At 38.1% G+C, this 18,307-nt stretch overlaps 1 protein-coding gene across 3 annotated transcripts in view; it reads left to right on the top strand.

Annotated features, from left to right (window-relative positions):
* Window positions 1-18,307, top strand: part of LOC109916356 (protein FAM227B-like) — a 261,439-nt gene that overhangs the window by 25,771 nt on the left and 217,361 nt on the right. For all 3 annotated transcript variants that reach the window (XM_048615832.1, XM_048615831.1, XM_048615833.1), the window contains exons 7-9: window positions 975-1,073; window positions 3,175-3,276; window positions 12,271-12,397. In XM_048615832.1, the coding sequence (XP_048471789.1) occupies window positions 975-1,073; window positions 3,175-3,276; window positions 12,271-12,397 (328 nt within the window). The remainder of the gene's footprint in view (window positions 1-974; window positions 1,074-3,174; window positions 3,277-12,270; window positions 12,398-18,307) is intronic.

The raw sequence follows: 18,307 nt of genomic DNA, 5'->3' as shown, positions 1-18,307 counted from the left end.
GAACTGTATGCTGATAGAGTTGGGGCACAGACTAATTCATGATAGTTGGTGATTGTTTCCTTGGTCTTCGCAATGCTATTCTACAACTGCATATGTACTAGGAAATGTACAAGAATGCCAAAGGATGAAGAAAAGCAAAAAAAAATGTCTGGACTACTTAGCAGACCAGAGACCATCTGTAGACAGAATAAATGGGTTAATGTTTCAGGCTTGCTCTCTCCTCATCAGAACTGAAAGATATTACACATGAGCAGAGTTCTAAAATTGAACAGACTAATGTGAAGGGGAAGAAAAAGAATGTAAACATACCCAGATAAAAAGTAAATTAAATGAATTACCTATAATGTATTCAACTGTAAAATAGGAAATAGTTAAATGAGAGAAAGAAAATATAAATGTGACAGTAGGAGATGCAATGAGAGAAGTATGGTAAGCATGTGGGACATAGAATGTGTGAATAGATAAAGGAATGAGTTAGAAGGGTGAAAGGGAAACATGTAAAATGCAGAGATATCCCCAGTGTCCTAGATGTTGCTTGCTATGCTGAAGGTTGAGCATTTTCTGTTTTTGTTTCAGATTTTCAGCATATTTTGTTGTTTATTCAATGCCAGAAACTGATTTAGTTTTTGAATTCTCCAGTTCTCTTAGAAGAATGGCCTCATGCCACATGGACCCTACCCTCTAGAAAGATGCCAAAGATGAAAATTCCAAAATTTTTCAAATTAATGTGTTATGAAAAAGACATTTGACTTGAAACATTAACTCTTTTACTCTGTCTCTATGGATACTTCCAGACCCGCTGAGTATTTCCAACATTTTCTCTTGCAGGTCAGATTTCCAGTGTCTGCAGTATTTTATGAAACTGTGCCACATGGGCTGCTGGTTGGTGCAACACTGTCTCCTATCATTCACTTTTATTTTAGTAGAACTTATGACAATGTAACAAATATAAAATCAACCAAACTTCTTAACAGCTTGGATATCAATCTACCTTGAAAAAGCTGATTCTCTCAACTTCATCTGGTGCCATTCTTCAGGACGCATTTTGGTGGTTCTTCCTTTCCAAGTTTCAGGTACAGTTATGTCATGTAAAAAGAAGAATGTTTGGGTGTTTCATTCTAATAGTCTGTGAAAGGTTTGGGTAAATTTTTGACTTTAGCATTTCTACGAAAAAGTGCTGCCAGAATGAAATTGGTGTGTGATGCTTCCATAATGGATTGAACATCACCAGTCATGCTCCCAAAATATCTTAATAGCAGCTGCTGATGTGAAAGCCAAAAAGACTGAAGGTAAAAATGTTACCCTATTTCTCCACTCACCATTGTGAGCTAGTATAGATTCGGGTTGAATTTAAAACCTGCTGCTCTGTGAGTCAGCTATTTACTTATTAAACATACTGAACCATAATTGCCAATAATTAACTATATTTAGTGAGTGCATTTACCAATGAAAAGGCATTCCACAATGGCACAATTAAACAAGGATAGGTGCCATTCTTGAGAAGGAAATATTGTAAGGAATTCCCAAAATATGTTTCAAATCTGATATGGCTCTTCAGAACTGGTACCAGAAGTAGTGGAACATTTTCACTTTCAGTAATTTTGGATTTCCACATCAGTTGCTATTAAGAATTTGGAGAGTATGACTCCTGACGTTACATCCATTAGGGAAGCATTACACACCAGTTGTAAAGAAGAGTCAAATTGGACTCAAAATATTAATTATTTTTCTCACTCCACAGATGCTGCCAGACCTGCTGAGTTTCTCCAGCACGTGTTTCTATTTGCTTTTATATGACCCACATATTGCCTTAATAAAGAGTGAAGGCTTTCAAGGAGAATCTTGAAGGAGGATAGAAAGAAAGGCAAAATTTAATGTCCATTTCCCTACCTCGCCTATTCAGCAGGCAGGGAGATGGATGAGGGCCATTTAATTGGACAAGAAGGTATAGGGAGGAGAAGCCATTGCCTTCCTGATAGCCCCATGAATAAGTCAATGATGAGGAGGCCAAAGTCTTCGTCTCCAACTCTAGACCAATTGAAGCAAATTGGTGGCCAATAAAAGGCTGATCCTGCTGTCTCACTGCGACTGGCTATGTGGGCTCCATGAGTATGCACTTCCTGGTTGATTACAGTGTTGAATGTTCCCTCCCTATTAGCCTTCCACAATGACCTTAACCCTCACCAAGTCATGGAGATAGCAAGAATTACTATCCTTATGAACGGTCCTGACCTGAAACGTTGACCTTCCTGATCCTCTGATGTTGCCTGACCTGCTGTGTTCCTCTAGCTCCACACTGTATCAACCCTCACCAAGTCATGCCTGTTTGACCCAAGAGAAGCTCCTTCATTTATCTCTCCTCTGACCCTCCATCTCCGCTCCTGATCCCGTGCCTATTGCAGTCCCAACAGTGGCCAATGTACCCAGGGGCTTTGCTAGCATGGTAGTGCTGCTGTATATTGGCTGGCAGCTCTTGGAAGGGTATCTTTGCATTCAAAGGCCCTAGAATTAGGACTGCGGATAGGCAAGTGCTTGTTTGGGACTTAGTACATTCAGCACCCTAGGAACAGGATGACACTGAATTGCTACTAGCTTTCTGGCCAATATCCGAAGGAGTGGTTTAAGGAAAGAGTTAAACCTGTAGGGGATAGATGTTTGAAATAACAGTTACCAATGATGAGGCAAAGGAAGTGGGTGTGTGGATTACAATACGGAATAGAGTAAGAGGAGCACAGAGCTTCTGTGAGGATTCATAGAGGTTTAAACCTGAAGATAAGCATTTTACATGTGAAGGTACCCAGGATGTAGGGTTAGCAGTGACTGGAAATGAGTAAGCGGTCAAAGAGCTGCTTTTCAGAAATGTTATATTCAGTGTTTTGCTTGACTTGTTGTACGATATATATGTAAACCTGCAAATTTTTGACTTTTTAAACTGTACATTCTTTTTGCTTATTCATTTGTTTGTAAGTTTTCCTAAAGACTTGCTTTCTATATTTCATATACTTTTTGTCTTTTTATATATTTGGAATAATTTTGATTTTTCTCATTACAGTATTATTTTGTCATCGCCTGTTGCCTTTTAATCTATTGTTCAGTTCTTTTCAGTATATAGAAATGAAGTCAAGAATAAAATTGTGATTTTAACAAATTTATTTTATTCTTGATCATTACAAGCCTTCCCAAGAAGATCAAGATAACCTGTTTAGCAGAATTGCTGATAGTTTTGTGACACTTTTCATGACTTGCCCTCCTCCGGTGCTAGATACATTATTGAAGGTAATGTTACTAAATTTATATATTTGATAAATGAAGCATTTATAATATGAAGCATATTATATTTTCTACTTACTGTAGACTTTCTAACATTTAACATTAATACCTTTGTTAAAAATGCTGTTTTTCATAGGCAACTGCATAATGCCACGAAGATATAGTGCTCCTGCAATGTTCTTATTTTATAATTATTTTTTCATGTAATATCAGCATCACTGACAAGCCTAGCACTTCTTACCAATCCATAACTGCCCTTGAGAAAGTAGTAGTGAGCACTTTCTTGAGCTGTCGGGTGGATGTCCACCTACACTGCTCTTTATGTGGCACCTTATTGAATGTCTTCTGAAAATCCAAATATACTACTACATCTACCGGTTCCCCTTTTTCATTTTTTTTTAATTCACTTGTGGGACAACTGACTGGGTGGCCAGCCAGCGTTTATTGCTCATCCCTAGTTTCCCTTGAGAAGGTGGTGCTGAGCTGCCTTCTTGAATCTATGTGTTGTAGGTAGACTGACAATGCTCTTAGAGAGGGAGTTCCAGGACTTTGACCTAGCGACAGTGAAGGAATGGTGATATATTTCCAAGTCAGGATGGTAAGTAGCTTGGAGGTCCAGATTTTTACTTAGCAACAATAGATGAATAGCAATATAGTTCAAAGTCAGCACAGTCAATGACTTGGAGGGGAATTTGAAGATGGCCTTGTTCAGTGAGTTTGCTGTTTTTGCAAAGAGACTGCTAATGACTTTTAACAGATTTTTTTTATTATTGAATTCAAATTCCACCGTCTGCCATGAAAGATTTTGAACCTCTGTCCCCAGAATCTCCAGGACCCAGAGGTCTCTGCATTAACAGTCCGGTGATAATACCACTCAGCCATCGCCTCCCCATCCACTTTGAAGGTATTGCTGTTGTCTGTTCAGTGGAAACTGAAGGCTGACAATAAGTCACCTTAAATCTGTTTTACTTGAAATTCCCAGCTATACAAATAGCATAAAAGTTCAACTTCTAACTGTGGAAAAATTGTTTAAAAAGTAAATTGTATTTTGAAGTGCTTAAATTTAATAATTATTAACAAATTATGCATTTACTTGGTTCATTGTAATTGTGAGCGTTTCCTGTAGTTCAAATAAGCAACTGAACAATTTAAACCTAATGCACCAACCTCTTTTCCTTGTGATCAGCTTGGGCTCAAAATTCTATAGGTCGGATATTCTGGGCAAATGTTGAGATGTACCCATTGTATACCTCCCTCCAATTTTCAAGCCTTACTTCCCTGTGGAAATCATGTGTATCATTCAAGTGCCTGCAAATAAAAAGGTCTGCTCACTTTTATAGCATTTGAGTTTGTGTAGAGGCATTGGCCCAACCCTGGCTTAAAAGTTGGGCGGAGTGCATCTCTCTAGGCCAGATAGTTCTGAGCAAAATTAGTAGCTATCGGGTCTAAATTGGCTAAGGGTAGAACTTCCTCCACCATTCCCCTCAATCAGGAAGCATGTCCTTGTTCCAAGAGTTGTCGATCAAATGGCTGACAGCTCTCTAGTCTCAGTAATGCCTCCAGATCCATTGACTACTGTGGGATGCAATCACCAAATCTGAGCAGCCATGGAGCCAGATATGGGAGTAAGGCAGAGGTTTTGCTGAGGCCAGGCTGGCAAGCCCTGGGGAGAAGTACTGGGTTCCCCAGGCCAGTTGGGGTGGGATGGGGAGAATGTTTGTGGGTGAGCCTCCATTGGGCAAAGGGTGCCTGAACAAGAAGGATCCTGTCAGATCCCCCCTCTCACTGCTGTCAACAAGACTAGCCACATGGCCTTGACTGGTTGTGATGAGATATACATGTACCTTTAAAAGGGCATAGCAAATGCTGCAGCATTGGTGTGGAACTGAAATGACAGTTTGGTCCTGACTCATTGTGTGTAACTGATTCTGCAACACTGTAGGAATCATTCTGATTGTCCTTGCATTCTGGGACTCAAACTCTCACTCCAGCCAACTGGAATTCAGTCTTATAGGATTGCTAAAATTCACAAGAGCTTATACAGTCTAAACCTTTTGGCTTTGAAGTTTGTGCAGGAACAGACATTAGATGCTGATTCCAGGGAGTCTAGCTTTAAGCAGAAAGCAACCGATACAATAGTCAATCACTACTGCTTGCCAACCTTCAGGAGGTTAATGGCAAATAAAACACTGGACACTAGGAAAGAAGAATTCATTCAGAACAATTTAAAGAAGGCAGCAAAAAGTATACTTTTTTCTGGTTAATTCTATCTATGAAGTTTGCAATCCATTTTCACACCAAAAATAACTGTTCTGTGCCTGAAGCTTCAGTGAGCCTATGAAAGACAGAATTGGCTCAACAGCAATATCATTGCCCTCAAACAGCAACCCTGAACCTTAGTATTTATAGGCTAGATAAAAAAAACCATTAAAATTAAAGTTGCCATAGGCAATGAAGACCTCCACAGACTTCAGGTCTGTTGAACAATGACCTTCAAAATCCAGATGAAATTTGGTCACTTGAAAATCAATTTCATGAGAAGTTCAACTTCAGAATATGCTGTCTGGAATTCTTGTCATTTAGGCAACAACTGATGGAAACTATTGGACAATTCATAAAAGGTACAACGATTAGGGGCCTAATTGTCATTTTATGGCATCAGAGCTAGGCAATAGAATAACAGAGTTCTTGATTGCATCCATCCCAGCAGAAGTGTTCCAGAAAGATCTCTTTGACCAACCCAAATGTTACAATGTAGTCAATATAGGCAAATCTAGTGAGCAGTGTCGGTAATGTGGCCTCATACGTGCACCCAGAGATTGCTCACTTTTTAAAGATGTATGCAACGCATTGGGCACCAAAAGGCATTGGAAGCATCAAGACAGAAAGTAAAGGCCAAAACAAGTGGCTCATATCACATTCAGCCACAGCCAGAGGGCAACCCAGTCAGCCAAGGATGTGCAACAGACATTGTCAAAATAGCATCAATGAATTATGTAGCCAAACTACACATTCGGATGATGAGCATAACCAGATGAGCATAACCATAATTCAGCATGGTGACCATGAAAGAATGTACCAGCACAGTGGGAGCAACAGAAATTTTTGAACCCATCCAGTTTATAGCCCACAGATGTAAGGAAAGCAAAGATTGTCTGCCAAATTGGATACTAGTACAGATGTAAGCATCCTTTCACTTAGCATGTTTTTATCCAGATAAAGTGACAAGAGATAACTAAACCAACCACTGTCAGGCTCAACACATATTCAACAAGTTCAGGCCTATAGCTTTGAAGGAACCTGTCCTTGGTCATCAATCACAGTATTGTCTAGACAAGTGTGAGGATCACTGTGAATACGAGTAGAAACCCCATGCTTGCAATGGAGAAGATCACCCAATTCAGCAATATAGGTCATCAGTTGAAAGTCTATGTAGCATAGTTGGATATACCTCTTCTGATTTTGCGTACTTTATCGTACTGTGCAACAAATTCAGAATTGCTATTCAGCTGCCAAGTGTAGAAAACTCTTCCTAATCCTCATTTGGCAATGTTCTTAGAGGGCAAGATGTTCACAAAATGCATGCAAGTTGAATTACCCAACCTGAACGTCAGTCAAAATGTTCAATATGGACAAAAATGGCAAGATAGAGAAATGAAACAGATGGCAAATTGGAACAGTATCACAACCTGAGACACCGAGAATTTCTATTGAAATCACATCATGGTCTAAGATGCAACACAAATGCAAAGCCCCTACCTAACATTTTAAAACCATACAGCAGCCTCCAAACAAGATTAGCATAATCAAGACTGCTTGGATCAATATTTTTTTTAATTGACCTGTTGAAAGATGTTAGGACACATCTCTGAAGCAGGTGGGACTTGAACCCAGTGAACCAACAATACATTTCAGGGATAGTAGGAACTGCAGATGCTGGAGAATCTGAGATAACAAGGTGTAGAGCTGGATGAACATAGCAGGCCAAGCAGCATCAGAGGAGCAGGAAGGCTGACATTTCGGGCCTAGACCCTTCTTCAGAAATGAGGGAGGGGAAGGGGGTTCTGAAATAAATAGGTTCGGGCCTAGACCCTTCTTCAGAAATAGGGGAGGGGAACGGGGTCTATTTATTTCAGAACCCCCTTCCCTTCCCCCATTTCTGAAGAAGGCTCTAGGCCCAAAACGTCAGCCTTCCTGCTCCTCTAATGCTGCTTGGCCTGCTGTGTTCATCCAGCTCTACACCTAATACATTTCAGGTACTGGTGACTTTGTTGATTTCTATCAGGGTATGTTCAAAGGCAATGGCACAAATCTTCTGGTCAGCTTAGGAACCCCTTTTTTGATGCTGACAAGACGAAAAATACTTATCTTCATCAGAGTTTTAATTGGAAGGCCTGGGGAACTGGGGAATTGCACATTAGAAGTTCAGATCTCCCAGGAAATTTCTTTGGAGTCAATACATCAGGACATCTGTAGGATCCTGAAGCGCATCTTGGGGGCTCTGCCCAGTCTCAACCCATCTGCAGTATATAAAAGCTGGCGCAATATCACTTAATTTACCACCATGTTAATAGTTTGATTATTTAAGGGTAAACCTCTGACTTACAAAAAAAAGGATGTGTAATATGATGTGCATGTACTTTTAAGGGAATGTATCTAAAACTGCTGTCAGTCATGGGCATTGAAACAAGATGTGATGCAGTAGACCCATGACAGAATATAGCAGTAGTGGTGGAGATCCGACATGTGTAAGTAGTCTCTCCCAGTTAACATCGTATGTATATAATCTTGTATTCTAGTGAAGAGCACATATTATTGTTTTAACTAATCTTTAATGTATGATTGATGTATAAAACCAGCAGTTGCAGGTCAGGCATGAACATGGTACTGCTGCTATTCCACTCAATGTTACCTCCTCACTTGCCCACCTGCTTGTGGGGACTTGAAATTCAATCCATGATTTCTGATCTTTATGCTTCTTACAACTGTGATATGTCTTTACTAGTTTTCAGAATCCCAACTAATTACAGGTTGGAAAGATATTTTCAGCTTGTCAAAAGCTAGGTGTCATAAATATAGGATGGTTACAGTAAGAAATGTTTTCCATTTTTTTTGGGGATAATAAACTGAAATGGAAATTGGACTAATATAATTGGAATGGCAGTGAGTTTTGCATCTTGAGAATCATTGGTTGTACATTGTTGAGCTATAAAGTATGATGTTGCTTTTTTCAAAGCAGTAAGACAGAGAATTTGAGACTGATCTGTCCCAGGGCTCTTTTGAGTTTCGGAAATTCTGCCCAACAGCAACTGTCTGATTGGTTTGGCTGCAGTATATCAAAAAACTGTAAGTACCAAGAGCAAGAGCATGTAAAGGAGCATCCAAAAAAACCCAAGTTCACCCAATAAACCATCAAATTGAAGAATGACCATTAGTCCACAGACATTTCAAAAATCAAAAGTACTGTGAGAAATGTTAACTTTCCACCTTGTGGCTTGAACTTCTGATCATTGGAATTTTGTTTACCCTGTTTTTTATTACACCAATAATGTGTGTTAAACTGTTTGGCTTTTGTATGTGTGTGTATTTGGGGTTTTGTAGGGTATAGTTTAAGTTGCATAAATTAAAGAATCCTTTCTTTCCACTGCAATTGTTAAAATTATTACAATAGAGTTTTTATTACTGTTATTGGAAGAAAGTTATGTGAATTGCTGTTGCTCTGAGTTGTAGTCAGTCAGGAAAATCGGTGGTCTCATTGAAATCTTTTACATTTATACATTTTGCAATGGTGGGGATTGAATGTCAGTGCACTCTTCACATTTAATTCATGGCAGTTACTAATATATCCAATAAGAAATTCAGGTGAAACCACTTTATCTAGCGAGTGGTTAGAATGGGAGCTTGTGATCACGTTGAGTGGTTGTGGCAAAGTATTATTTGTGCATTTAAAGCAAAGCTGCATGAGTACATGAAAGAAAGACAGGATATGCTGATGGTGTCAGATAAAATAGAATGGGAAGAAGCTTGTATGGAGTATGAGCACTGACAAAGGCCAGTTGGAACTGTGTTTCTGCACTGTAAATTCTATGTAGCCTCTTGTGACGATGAATGTTCTGTTTGTAGGCCTATGCCAGTGTTGTTTTTTAATCTAACCATTAAGAAATGCATAGCTTCATTTTTGCCAAACTGTAGTTGTTTATATTGGTGTTACAGTGTTCTGTATCACTTTCTGCTAATGCATGATATTCTGTAATTATCCTTAACTCTTTAACTATTTTTGGAAAGGTAGAAACACAGCTGGTGCAGGTTTCTGCAGGGCTGTAAACATACACCATTGTTATAAATGTTTGGCACAAGAATAGAGTCAAACTTCAAATCACACCTCACATCAATACTGCAGTCCTAATGACGAATAACAGATGCTTATCATTGCTCAGTAACAAAGATGTTTTCCTTCAACTTATGTCCCTTCAACAGCTTCCAAATGTGTAGTTTGCTGAACTTCTGGATTTTGTTTTTCTAGTTATGGTCAATAATTTAATCTTTTGGGTTTCAATGCAGAAACACAGCTTTGCTATGTGTAAGATCAACACACTGAATCAATCAGTTATTTTAATCTCAATAAGATTTAGTGACTGTGATGATTATCCATGAAATGTACTTACCAGAATCGAGTAAAAAATAATTGAACCTGCAACTTTTCCAGTTCACATTTGTGACATTTAATCATAAGTTGGATGGATCAAGGAAAGGAAATGGAAAGTGAGCCAGAGTGAATGTTAATACAGCAAAGAAAGCACTGAGTGAAAAACATTCTGCTTCCTTGTCATTTGGTTACCAATTTATTCTTTCAACAATTCGCAAACACTCCAATATTATACTTGTGGCCAAACAGAAGATGACTGTTCTGATTAAGACCAGGCAAACAATTCTCAATGCATTCCATTACATGTCATCTGATATCATGCTAAATCTAACTTCTTTTTGGAAGTTGGGAAAAGGTTGCTAGTTATCCTTTTATATCTTTCTTTTAAAATTGACAAAGTCATAATTTATCTGCAGCTCCCCCCAAATAATAATTTTAGAATCATAACGATCAAACAAAATGCCCATGTTTTGTAAAGTCACTTTCAAAGCCTCATTTATCCCTTTGCTATGCTGAAAGTTTTCTTCTCATCTCCTGATCATACGCCAATTTACCTCCATAACAACATTGTTGTTGAAAATGCATTATAATATTATGCATTTATTAATCTCCCTCACAGAAAGTATGCTTAATTCCATTTGGCATCTCCGTACTGATAAGGAATGGCACTCACTGTTATGCAGACTCATGGGGATAGAACTCCTCTCCTCTTAACCTGTGGTCTGTGATAATTCGTCATCATTTCTCACAAAGAAAGTTGAATGATACTCGGATTTTTAGAGTTTTTTTAGGCAGAATGCCATTTTGTAATATGTAGATTAAAAATTGTGAATCTAAAGCCAAGTAATGCTGTCAGTGATTTCCATCAGTAATTTCAGTATTTAATATAGTGTTTGGTGAGGTTTAATTTAAAGTGTTGAAATTTTAGTCTAGATTCAGCAAAAAATTTACTGACTGTTGTCATGACTGGATGAGAAGGGTTCACGACTTTCCTTTTTAACATCATCTTGGTCAGTGGCAACTACCTATTTTTTCTCCTTTTTGTCACAGAGTGGAGCCAATTCCATCATCTTCCAGAATAAAAGTTGAATTTTATTAACGTAAAAATTAATAAAGTACAACAACCAAAACGCACCTGCGTATACACACACACACACACACACACACACACCTAATGAGTTTGTGGGAGTGGGGGAGACAGGAAGATGAAGGTAATTGTAGATTTCAATAGGGTCTCAATTTAACTGCTATCCTGCTGCCTCCGTAATGGCAAAACTTGCAGATATCGTTAATTTCTCAGTCAACAGTGGTTTATCCAAGTTGCTTTTTTCACCGATGCTGGATTGCTAGGTTTGAGATTGAAAGAAAGAAAGAGTGAGAGAGTCCTCCAGTTCTTGATCACAAATTCAGTTTTTCCTTGTCTGTCCTCTGCTGCCCAGATACAATTGTTGATAAAGATCCATTTGTATATTCCTGAGTCTGCTTATTCTTTTCCCAAGCTGAATACTCTCCAGGCAACCTTGCATCTCAAAATATAATTGCCAGAAAGGCATGAATCAGCCAAAAGATATAGATTTGAATTATAGACAATTAGTTACACCAAGCAACTAGACTTAATGGTATTGAAGACCAGCATGATTTAAGTATCTGTAGAATCTCTGCTATATGTTATTTCATCTTGTACATTTCCACATTAAATATCCCTAAGCATTAATTTTATGTTTACTTGTTGCCAACCACAGGATTATGCAGGTTGCACCAAACTATCTTGACTTCTTGAATTCCTGTGAAAATTGGTTATAGTGGAATTCTTTCTCATGTGGCCTTTTGTTTCTGTTGTTGTTCCCTGATGCCCTGGAAATGATTCCTTTACAGTCCACTCTCTATGGCTTAGTGGGCAGCAATGAACTTTTTAGGAACATTTAAAACATACGTGTTAGCGAATTATTTAGAAGTTCTGGAAAAGAAATCTGTGCTAAATACAACATCATCCTTTTAAACGACTGCGAACATTAACAACGGCAACTGTAACCAAAGCTTCAGTGCTTAAATCAAAATATGTTCCCCTTAAGTACTTGGCATGTAGAGCTTCCATTCAAAATGAGTTTTGTAAGGTTTAAAAACATTTAAATTCAATAGTTTGCATGCTTTTCGTGACTTTAAATGAAATGCTTGCAAAGTTGTAGCACGTGTAATGCAGCTGAACAAAGAATTGTGAGCAGGTATTGTGCAGGAATGTCTTCTAATGCCTCTCCAAATTTTCATTTTTCCATTCAGCCCATGTGTGATCAATGCAGGCGACCTGAAAATCCATGCTGATCTAACGCTATGTCTGATTTCTGTTTTACTATTAGGTATATCCTGATTGCTTAGCTCAAGCTGTCTTTGCAATTTTCTACAAGTCTTACCCAGAATCGCACAACCATTTTGGGGATGAATTTAAGAAAGAGCTAACTGAACTTTTCTCACTTTGGATCACAGGTATGAATTATTTGACTGTTAATACTAGTCTGCAGTCTGTGCTTTCATTTTTATCTAAACTCATATATAGTAGTGGATAGCCTGTGTACTACTTGCAATAAGTTGCAGCATCTGCTGTTAATAAGGTCAGGAACATTTGAGCTTGGAACTACACAACTGTTTTAGATGCTACATTGGAGTTTCTCATTAATAGGTATTGTAACTAAATTAGTAAGACTATGCAGTAGGCTAATTTTTTGAAAGGTGTTCTTAAAGTTAGAGTATGAGTATTTTTCTATAGACTCATTCAAGTTTGTAAAATTAAGATTCATTTCAAATAGCAAAAGAATGTCAGGTAATTACTGCTAAAACACAAAAATAAACTACACATGCTGTAAATCTGAAATAAAACCAGACAATGCTGGAAATGCTCAGGCCAGGCAGCAACCTTTGGAGAAAGAAACAAATCTAATATTTCAGTTAACCTTTCGGCAAAACTAACCAAAAACACACGTTCCTTTCTTTTTTTGCATTTTTCTGCAATTACTTTGCACTTATGATATAAAGTGTAACAAGTTAAAGTGTATATTTGTTCTGGTGGCTAACATGAATAAAGAAGAAAAGTTAACCTGTCAAATTTTCCCTTTTCATTTTTGCACTGACATATTTGCTTATTTCAGTAACCAGAAGAAAATATATGTAAAGTGTCTTAATTATTTAATTGCCTTCAATCAACAGCATCCAAGTGTAATTTGGATGGAGGCAGAAGCAAGTTTGCTGTTGTGCAAATCAACAAGCTAAGCAATTTCTCCAAAGTAAAATTGCTTGCAACCACTGGACAAACACCTGAAAGCTATACTAAGATGTGTTCCATCTAATAAGTTGTTGCTAAATTTCAAACTCTAGTGAAGGAGAAATACAGAATGGTGACATATGTTCATTAACTAAATATGCACACCAGACAGAACCTTCTGCATCTGGTCCCTGCAGGATTCATAATAATCTTATTAACTACTTTAACCCTTATCTACCAGATTCAAGGGACATGCCTATTATGCAGTAATCCAGAGAAGGATCCAAATATCTTGATCCAAAATACATTTCAGAGGATTTGACTTATTGCATGCAAATTCACCTAATGTTGCCTGGGAAAATTCTTCAGTCTCTATCTCATATATTTCCTGCACTTGTCTATGGCTGAAATTGTGTCATAGTTGCTATACCTACAGTTACTCAGTGACTCTATTGAACAATAATGTATTAGTAGGGAGGAAGGGTGGCAGGATGGGCAGGAGAGATGCTAATGCTGCGTCTTGAGGATTGGGATTGGTTTGACTACTGTAACTGATGGTAATGATTTGGATTCTGATATCTATTGCAAAGTGGTCAAATTTCTGAATAATATTGGAAAAAAGCCTTTGAAAGAAGCAGCTATGTTTTACAACAAAATGACCTGAATAAATTATGTTAAATTGCACTAAATTAAAATATGAGAATTGGGCAATACATTTTCTACGATAAAAGGCAAAATTAGAACACTGTCACAATTTTTTTTTCACACAGATGGATATCTGGAATTAGCCTCCAGGTAGAGTAGTAAAAGTAAATCATCCAAATTAACTTAAGAAATAATTGGGTGCTGCAATGGTAACACTCTCAGATCAGTGTAGATGGATGAAGTATGATGGCCTTTCTAATCCATAAGAGTCTTTAGTGATATTATTGCAATGCCAACCATCTGTATTTAATATGGTGATAATTTATTGAATAAGTAATAATGCCAATTTTGTCAATTATTAGAAACTAGTTTGCATTAGATATAGCCTGCCTAATAGCTGTCAGAGGATAAAGAGAGAAAAATCAACCAAGTTTTGTTCATCTGACATTTCGTGAACATAATGTCATGCTTAACTAGGATGTCCCCTAAAGTCAGTTAGCCTATTGCCATTTTTTCAGATATGCCAAATTTTCAGAGGTACCAAGGGCTCTGTGGAATTATTCAGCAGAAACCCAACACCCTCAAGAACAGAACAGAAATGAAAAATTGGAAGAGAATAATTTTAGTCTGCAATTTTGTGATGCTTTCGATTGTTCTCATGCTGCATGAGGACCCCATATATTTTCCATTATTGTAAACAAATTAGTGACTTACATTGATGAACTGCTTTTAATCATGTACCAAAGGTTCTGAACTAAGTATGCTTGGAATCCTGGGTAAAAATTTAATACCACACTACCTTGAAGACATCATGGGTTTAAATCGATAAATATTAACATTGATCATATGCATATAAGAACCTAGAGATTTTTATAAGTGCTCCACTTGCCAGAGAATATGTGTAAATGTGAATAAATGGTTTAATATGTTTTATCACTGCTAATTTTCTTATAAATTATTTTAAGCATAAATGCCAGCAGAATTTTAATGTCAATGCCATTTTAAAAAAATACACTGTGATTTGAGTTATAATCTGAAGTACCATCATAGATCCAAAGATTTATGAATCAGGATGCTGTAGCTGGCACGGATAACAGGCCATCTGTAGGCACTGTCTATTGTAGGAAATTGATTTTTCTTGTGTGGGGTACTTTCATAAAAGTGTTATTTGACTTCATAACCATTCCCAAAAGGCTTATATGGATCTAATACCCAATTCTATGTGAAATGTTGAGCATAATGGGTCAGCAGTTTCCAGTTGTGTAAGTTTGCTAGGTAATCATACCACTAAAAAAAGTGTAATCAACATTACTGAAATTCAGTATAATTCCACATCTTATCAGGTAAATAAAACATGCAAACTTTTGTGCTCTTACATTGTTTGTATTTCTGAATATTCAATTTAACATTTTCATGTTTCCAGTTCTTTACACAGTTGTTCTGAAGAAGTTATATCAGACTTGAAATGTTAACATTGTTTATTTCTCCACAGATGCTGTTAGACCTGCTGAGTTTCTCCAACACTTTATGTCTTTATTCCAGATTTCCATCATCTGCAGTATTTTGCTTTTATTGAACTTCTATGACTGGAATATCAGGCAGTTTTGTAATTTGAAAATCAAGTGGTGCATATTAGAGGCATAGAGTCCTACAGCACGGAGACAGGCCCTTTGGCCCAAACTTGTCCATGCTGACCAAAATGTCCATCCATGCTAACCCCACTTCCCTGCACTTGGCCCATATCCTTCTAAACCTTTCCTAACGATGTATTTGTCCAAATGCCTTTTAAATGTTGTTAATGTACCCGCCTCAACCACTTCCGCTGGCAGCTCATTCCATATGCATATCACCCTCTGTGTAAAAATGTTGGCCGTCAGGTTTCCATGTATTCTTTCCCCTCTTACCTTAAACTGATGCACTGTAGTCCTTGATTCCCCAACCCTGGGAAAAAGACTGAGTGCATTCACCCTATCCATGCCTCTCATGATCTTATACACTTCTATAAGAAAACCTCTCAGACTCCTACATTCGAAAGGAAAAAGTCCTAGCTTGTCCAACCTCTCCCTATAACTGTGTCCCTTGAGTTCTGGCAACATCCTTGTGAATTTCTTCTGCACCCTTATCAGTTTAATAACATCCTTCCTATAGCAAGGTGACCAAAACTGAACACAATATTCTAAGTGCGGTCTCACCAACATCCTGTACAACTGCAGCATAACTTCCCAACTTCTGTACTCAATGCCCTGACTGATGAAGGCCAGTGTGCCAAAAACCTCCTTCACTGCCCTGTCTACCTATGACTCCACTTTCAGAGAGCCGTGCACCTGAACTCCAAGGTCCCTCTGTTCCACTACACTCCTTAAGGCCCAACCGTTCATTATGAAACTCCTACCTTGATTTGATTTCCCAAAATGCAACAACTCACACTTATCCTTATTAAAGTCTATGTGCCATTTCTCGTCCCACTTCCCCAGCTAACGAAGATCCTGCTGCAATTTCTCATAACCTTCCTCACTGTCCATGATACCACCTATTTTAGTGTCATCTGCAAACTTATTAACCATGCCTTGTACATCATTGATATAAATAACAAACAACAATGGGCCCAGCACCGACCCCTGAGGCACACCACTAGTCGCAGGCCTCCAGTCTGACAAGTATCCTTCCACTATTACTCTCTGCTTCCTACCATCAAGCCAATTGTGTATCAATTTGCCAACTCTCCCTGGATTCCATTCGATCTAACCTTCCAGAGCAGCCTACCATGTGGAATTTTTCAAAGGCCTTACTGAAATCCATATAGACTACATCTACCACCCTGCCCTCATCAGCCTTTCTGGTCACTTCATCAAAGAACTCTAACAAATTTTGAGGCATGATCTCCCATGCACAAAGTCATGTTGACTACTCCTAATCAAACCCTCTCTTTCCGAATGCTTGTATATCTTATACCTCAGAATCTTCTCAAGTAACTTACCTACTACAGATGTTAAACTTACTTCCCAGGTTTTTCTTTGCAGCTCTTCTTGAATAAGAGCACAACATTCGCTACCCTCCAGTCTTCCAGGATGTCACCTGTGGCTAACGATGATGCAAGTATATCAGCCAGGGCCCCTGCAATTTCTTCTCTAGCCTCTTGCAGGGTTCTTGGATATTTCTGGTCAGGATCAGGAGATTTATCCACCTTCATACATTCTAATACTTCCAACACCACCTCCCAACTGCCTGATGATATAGACTGTCCACAAGATATTGTCACTAATTTCCTAAAGTTCCCAAGTCTTCATGTCTTTTTCCATGGTTAGCACAGAGGAGAAATATTCATTGACGACTTCGTCCATCTCCTGCGATTCCACACACACATGTTCACCCCTTAAGGGATCCTGTTCTCTCTCTAGTTATTCTTTTTCCTTTAATATACTTAAAGAATCTCCTTGGATTCACCCTAATCTTCTCAGCCTAAACTATCTCATTGCATTGTTGTGGTCTGTGATACGTTTTTTTTAAGCTTTAAGAGGGAGACTTCAAGACTAAGTGGCCCTAAGAATATTTTGAGTTGAAGAAATTCTGCTTGAGAAGATCCTCCTGGTTGGTTAAGAAGAGATGACTGCTAAGAGGAGCAGAGTGCAAAGAAACATCCAGAGTCTTCAGGGAGAAAGCATCAATCTCTCCCTCTCTCTTTCTCTCTTCCCATTTGTCAGAAAAGATAAAAAAGAAAGTTTAAAAGAAAGACTCCCAGAAAAGATCTGAGTTTACTTGATCAACCATCAAATCCAAATACAACCATGATCCTACAGACAACAGTGTACCATCATTGCAAAAATCAAAAGGACTGTGAGAAAAATAACTTTCCACCTTGCGGTGTGGACTTCTGATCTTTGGAATTTTGTTTACCATGTCTGTATTTTTTTTCTACCCGTAATATATGTGTTGAACTGTTTGTCTTTTGTTTCTCTTAATCATGACGAGTGGGTGTGTATTTTGGGTTCTGAAGAGGTATACAGTAGTTTAAGTTTTTAAATTAAAAACTTTTCACTGCTCTTGTTAAAGTTAAGCATGTCAGAACAAATTTCTTTTACTGTTATTGAAGAAAGCTGGTTTGAATTGTTTTTGTTGTGTTGCAGTCAGTCAGGAAAATTTGTGCTTTTGGTGGTTTCATTGGGATTTTATACATGTTATGATGGCTAGTGGAATATTGGGACATGATTATTGGCACGGAAATGTGACTGTCCTATAACATGATGGTCAATGTACTCAATGTGAAGATAGAATCTCCTCTCCACAAGGAGTTTGCAGTGGCCATTCTTAGCAATACTGTCATGGATAGATGAATGTGCAACAGGTAGATTGGTACAAATGAGGTCATGGAAGTTTTTCCCACTTGTTGATTCCCTCACCATCTGTGGCAGACTCATTCTAGGGACTCTGCTCTTTAGGACTCAGCTATCCTAGTCGGTATTGGTTCTACAAAAACACCCTTGGTAATGGATATT

The sequence above is a fragment of the Rhincodon typus genome, chromosome 33 (assembly GCF_021869965.1).
Source record: "Rhincodon typus isolate 14 chromosome 33, sRhiTyp1.1, whole genome shotgun sequence".
In the NCBI taxonomy this organism is placed as follows: Eukaryota; Metazoa; Chordata; class Chondrichthyes; order Orectolobiformes; family Rhincodontidae; genus Rhincodon; species Rhincodon typus.
This window is presented reverse-complemented; position numbering and strand designations above follow the sequence as displayed.